Source organism: Cebus imitator, unplaced genomic scaffold, assembly GCF_001604975.1.
Source record: "Cebus imitator isolate Cc_AM_T3 unplaced genomic scaffold, Cebus_imitator-1.0 Scaffold448, whole genome shotgun sequence".
NCBI lineage: Eukaryota > Metazoa > Chordata > Mammalia > Primates > Cebidae > Cebus > Cebus imitator.
This window is the reverse complement of record NW_016107763.1, coordinates 46434-52192: the sequence shown is the minus strand read 5'-3', so window position 1 is coordinate 52192 and position 5759 is coordinate 46434. Positions and strand designations below refer to the sequence as shown.

Sequence of the window (5759 nt, the reverse complement as noted above, 5' to 3'; positions counted from 1 at the left end):
AAAAAAAAAAAAAAAAAAAATGTTTGAAATCTCACCACATGTAACCATACTTAGCTATTAAAAATCCTCTTTCTATGCAAAATATGATTTCTATACAAAATACGACATATTACATTTAACATAATTAATTTGTTAATGAGGAAATAAGAGATATTCATGTAGCTTTCTTGTATCCAAAAGCATAATAAAAAATCAATTTACAGAAGTGAAACAAAATTAATAAAGTTTGGTGGCACCAGAAAGTAAAAGTTTCTAACTAGTTTAACAGGGTAAAACTTCTACCTGTGGTGGTTCACTTGGAGATCCCAGAGAGGAACAGTTTTCATTTTCATCCACCTTTATCTGTTCATAAGTTCGCTTCCTAGGCTTCTTATCGCCATCTGAAATGAAAGAATATTTAAGTTTTAATGAAAGAATACATTTTAATGAAGAGATCAAGATAAGAGATTAGGATTCTACACTTACACAGAGCTTGTTTAAGTTGTTCTAATACATCATTTTCATAAACAGACCTTTCTTCCCAAATAGACAACACTCTTCCAAGGTGTTTCTTACAACTTTCATCAGTTTCACTAAAGAAAAAGAAAAATATTAACAGTAAAAATGCATAGTGCTATTGAAAAGGTAATGGTAACTTTAAATACAATCAGACATTCATTTTCTGAAAAAAGCTGTCCAAATATCTACTTAGCACCACTATTGTGGTGGCCAGCAGTTCAAGAGTGAAGTCATCAAGACATACTGCTTGCTTCTAGTAAACATTTTACAAACATGTTATTAAACAACCAAAAAAAGTTTAAGCTGTAAAAATTTTAGTACCGGCTACTAGGGATTTCCTAACCTAATGAGGTCTGGACATGAGGCTACAGAAGACTGCTAATAGGTAAGTTTTAAATTTATTCAACAAATATTTATTGATCCTGTTACTATCTTTGATATGGAGATGCAAATGCAGCTTATGGCAGCTGTTATTTATACGTATCACCAAAGAGAACAAAGTGCTTAAGACAGACCTGGCCCAGTTTAAGAGATATCTGGAAGAGTATTTAAGGAAATGGTATTTAATTTGAGATCTGAAGACTGGGCATATGGGGAAATGAAAAACAGACTACTCCCAACCGTTTCCTACCTTCTTCATCCCTGTTGTTGTAGACTGAAACACTATTATCTCTTGCTTGGATTTTTCTAAAGTCTTCTCACGGATCTCCCAGCCTCTATTCTTTTACTCTATTCTGTACAAAGCATCCTAATAACGTAAATCAGATTATACAGCTCTCAAGCCTCCAAGAGCTACCAATCATATCAAGAATAAAATCAGTCCTTACTCTGGGCCACAAGACCCACATGCTCTGCCTCCTGGCAATCCCCCAGTACACACTTCCTAACACCTTTTTCCATACAAATCTTCTTGCTCAGGTACTCAAACATGCCCAGCACATAGCTATCTCATTTTTCAGCCACATATTCTGCCTAGAATCCTTTCCACCTAGTCAAATGGCTCATTTCATCCCTTCCATTAAGTCTTTGTTCAAATGCTACGTTCTCCAAATAGTTGTTCTTTATCTCATCACATAACTGAGCACCCTCACACCATCTAGTTCCTTCCCTGCTTTGTATTTCTTGCTAGCATTTGTCATCTGACGTTATAATATATATGCATTCACTTGTCTATCTACTTATTACCTTTGTCATCCACTGAAATTTAGGCTCCAGCAGAACAGAACTTGGTCTTGTTCACTACTACTCAGGGTTCTGCATATAGTAGGCAGCCAATAAATTTTACTGAATTCTAGGGAGAGGCAACATATATAGAAGCCTTACAGCAGAAGGAACTAAAAAAAGTTAATTTAGTTTAAACTGTAAACTACAGCCTGTGGGGAATAAATGTGAGACAGGAGTCTGGGGAGATACACAGTGCCACAAAGGAACATCTTAAGTCTTGCTCAGGACTTTAGACTTCATCTCTAAAACAAATGGGAACCACTCAAAGGCAAGGAAGTATTATGGCCAGCTCTGCAACTCTCTCTGTCTAGTTTTCTAAAGAAATTAAATAACACTAAAGGCTATTGCAATTAATCCAAAAAGACATTATGATAACTAAAAGGGAAAGAAATCCAAAGAACTTAGTCAATGTGTACCATACAAGATACGTGGAGTAAAAGAGAAAGAAGTGTTTAAAAATAACACAATTTCTTGCATAGGCATCTGGATAGATGGAGTTGTCATTCATAGAATAAAACCTGTGGGAGAAGCAAGTATGGCGGCAAGCAAAGACATAATGAGTTCGTATTGGACACAGTAAGTCTGAGATGTCTGAGTTGCATACAAGTAAAAATGTCAAAAGGCAATTGGGCACACAGCTTTGGAACAAAAAAAAAAAAAAATCTGGACTGGAGCATAAAACTATAAATCATTAAAGCATGGACAATAACCAAATACATGCAGGGTACAAAACCACCCAGAGGTCAGGTAAAGAATAAACGGCTGATGTGGTAGCTCACGAGGTCAGGAATTCAAGACCAGCCTGGCCAAGATGGTGAAACCTTGTGTCTACTAAAAACACAAAAATTAGCTAGGTGCAGTGGCAGGCACCTGTAATCCCAGCTACTCAGGAGGTCGAGGTAGGAGAATTGCTTGAACCCGGGCAGCAGAGATTGCACTGAGCTGAGATTGCACCACTGCACTCCAGCCTGGGCAGAGTGAGACTCTGTCTCAAAAAAAGAAAAAGAAAGAAAAAAAGAAACAGTACTAAGTGTATATGGAAATATTAGTTACAAGACTGACAGCTTTATAAACACACAAATTTTTAATTCAATACCTTCATTCATTTTTAATGAAGTTCATTCCAATACAGCAGTTGATTCTGATCTCTTAAAGGAAAGCTATAATTCAAGTACTCCAAATGCCCACCTTAGCAACAGTTCAAAAAATATTTTTCCTTCACAGAAGGCATTTAATACATTTACAAATGCCATTTAGAGGGAAGCCTTTTCAAATAAAAGCATCAAAGAACTATATTCCCTGCTCTTTATTTTAATAGCTTAAGGCAAATTAAGCAAAAGGTCATATGGTACATTTAAAACAGATTACTTCATACCCAAAACAATGATCATACCTTGAAACATGCTTAAAAGCCTCCACTATAACTGGTGCAAAATCTTTTGTAAACTCCGGCCCCTTCCTTTTGCTGTTCTGTATGACATCATTGGCTAGGTAGAGAAAAGTAAGCTTCCTGTTTGGTTTGGCTGAAAAATAAGAAAAAGTTAAAAATCTACTTAAAACATCTTCACTTGGACAAACTCTCTCAATATCTGAATTAAGCACTTTGAGAACTAAAATAACCCTACTAAACTTCATGTATCAAGTTCAACCCTATTCTCTCATTTTACTACCAAACTAACCAAAGTCACTGCTGCTAAACTCGCCAGAACGACTAATATCTATGTAAAAATGCATCTTGATTACCCTATCCTGTATTAAATTTCAGTAAAACTATTATAAACTATATGAAATATAGTCATTTAAAATAAAATGGTGATTGGTCACGTTATTAAGATGGCACCCTAAATCCTACATTGAATTTAGGATTGTTTTAATAGCCACGTTAATTCAAAATCATTGTTAAGCTACTGTGAAACAAAAGAGCATGAAATGTGAAACAGGTTGCAAGAGATGTCCCCTTAATCAATTACATATTTTTTGTTTGTGCAATAAATATTTGCCAAGCTAACAGATTAAATGTTAGGAAGGGCAAATGAGCATAGTTTGGATGTTTCTTTCTTTAGATTACATGGTCATAAATTTTAAACTGAATTCATTGTGACAAAAATATTCCACTACTCACTATGTTCTGTGGGTGTAGTCATTTCTCTAAGTAGGTAGACAAGATTTCAAGGTACATTTTTACTGGTTACAATGTTAAACGGCATAGTAGTACTGAATATGACTCAAGATTATACATAAGGAAAACAGTGTTGAATATAATCTTTTATACTATTCTTACATTTTACTAGAATTAAACTTGAATCACTCAATGTAGTACAATTACATTCAGAAGCATCATACCTTGTGCTATCCATATTACAATGGTGTAGGAAACTTATGGTCTGGACCAATTATGCAGTATTATATTGATGTGGGCTATCTTATTGGATTTAAGACAAAAGTCTTGGCCAGGCTACATGTGGTCCTCTGGATATTAAGTATTCAATTTATAAACTTAAGCATTCAACATATTAAAAAGTTACCTCTGAGTTCACATCATTCTTGAGGGGGCAACTAGAAACCCAACCATCTCACATACTAAGTCACAACTGATCAAACATTACAAACCTGTGCTGTGCCACTGTATACATAACCTGGTTTGTCTGTTTAAATTGCTGTCTACCAGTTTTCACACTTTTGAAAGTTCCTGGCGAGGAATAAAGATAAGAAGAGATGGTAATAACAGAGACCGACTTCTGGTTTTCAGGCTCCTTGTCTGGTTAGCTAAACCACAGAGTACAACTGGTTAAGATGTCAGGATCCTTTCCTAACATTCAGTCCTGTCTCTTTTTTACCCATCCCTGTCCTCTCAATCCTACCCACAAAATTGGCTGGTATTATTCAATCCAGGTTTTTGCCCTCTCAGTGTCAAATGAGTTTAGAAACTCAAATTTGTATTAATTGGGAGACTGCCTGCATTACTTTTGAATGGGTACCTGAATAAACGGGCTCCTTTGACTGTACTTTTAATATGTGCTACACCCTATTCTAAGCACTTTACATATATAAATCTCATTTAATTCTAACAATGTAAGGAACCATTATTTCTCTACTTGGCAGCTGAACAAAGTCAAAAACATTATTTGCCCCAAGGGAAAGAAGGAGAAAGGAAATCAGACAGGATTGGAATCCAAAAAGCGCAACAGCCAAGCAAATCCCTCTTAACAACCAGACCATGCTTCCTGTCACAAATGAAACGGCATGTTAACCTTTTTAGACTCAAAAGTAGCAACTCAAAAGAAGAAAAAGATAAAACAAAATGAAACAAAACAAAAAGCAGCAACCAAATAAAAATATTTTGCAATGTTAGCATTATTATTCACAATAAGCCAAGAGGTAAGAGCAACCTAAATATCCACTGATCAACAAATAAACAAAATGTGGAACATACATTCCATATATTCAGAGTATTATTCAATGTATTCAAAGTATTATTCAGCCTTATAAAAGAAGGAAATACTGACACACACTACAATATCGATGAAACTTGAGGACATCACGCCAAGTGAAATAATGAAAAGACAAACCACTGTATGATTTTACTTATTGGAGGTAATCTAATTCATAGAAAGTCAGACTAGAAGGGTGGTTGCCAAAGGCTGTGGGGATGGGAGGAGAATGGGAAATTATTAATGGGTACAGAGTTTCAGTTTTGCAAAATGAACAGTTCTGTAAAGTAGCTACACAACAATGCACTTAACACTACTGGACTGTACACTGAAAACATGGTAAAGATGGTAAAAAATATTTATTACCACACCAAAAAAAATGGGCTGGGTGCGGTGGCTCACGCCTGTAATCCCAGCACTTTGGGAGGCCGAGGTGGGTGGATCACGAGGTCAAGAAATCAAGACCATCCTGGTCAACATGGTGAAACCCTGTGTCTACTAAAAATACAAAAAATTAGCTGGGCATGGTGGTGCGTGCCTGTAATCCCAGCTACTCAGGAGGCTGAGGCAGGAGAACTGCCTGAACCCAGGAGGCGGAGGTTGCGG

The 5759-nt window shown here is 36.1% G+C and overlaps 1 protein-coding gene across 3 annotated transcripts in view; it reads right to left on the bottom strand.

The window, feature by feature from the left end:
* The window catches only part of RPRD1A (regulation of nuclear pre-mRNA domain containing 1A), a 79987-nt gene that overhangs the window by 44935 nt on the left and 29293 nt on the right, over positions 1–5759 (bottom strand). For all 3 annotated transcript variants that reach the window (XM_017511386.2, XM_017511385.2, XM_017511384.2), the window contains exons 2-4: positions 3116–3245; positions 466–572; positions 283–380 (exon numbers count right to left, since the gene is read on the bottom strand). In XM_017511386.2, the coding sequence (XP_017366875.1) occupies positions 283–380; positions 466–572; positions 3116–3245 (335 nt within the window). The remainder of the gene's footprint in view (positions 1–282; positions 381–465; positions 573–3115; positions 3246–5759) is intronic.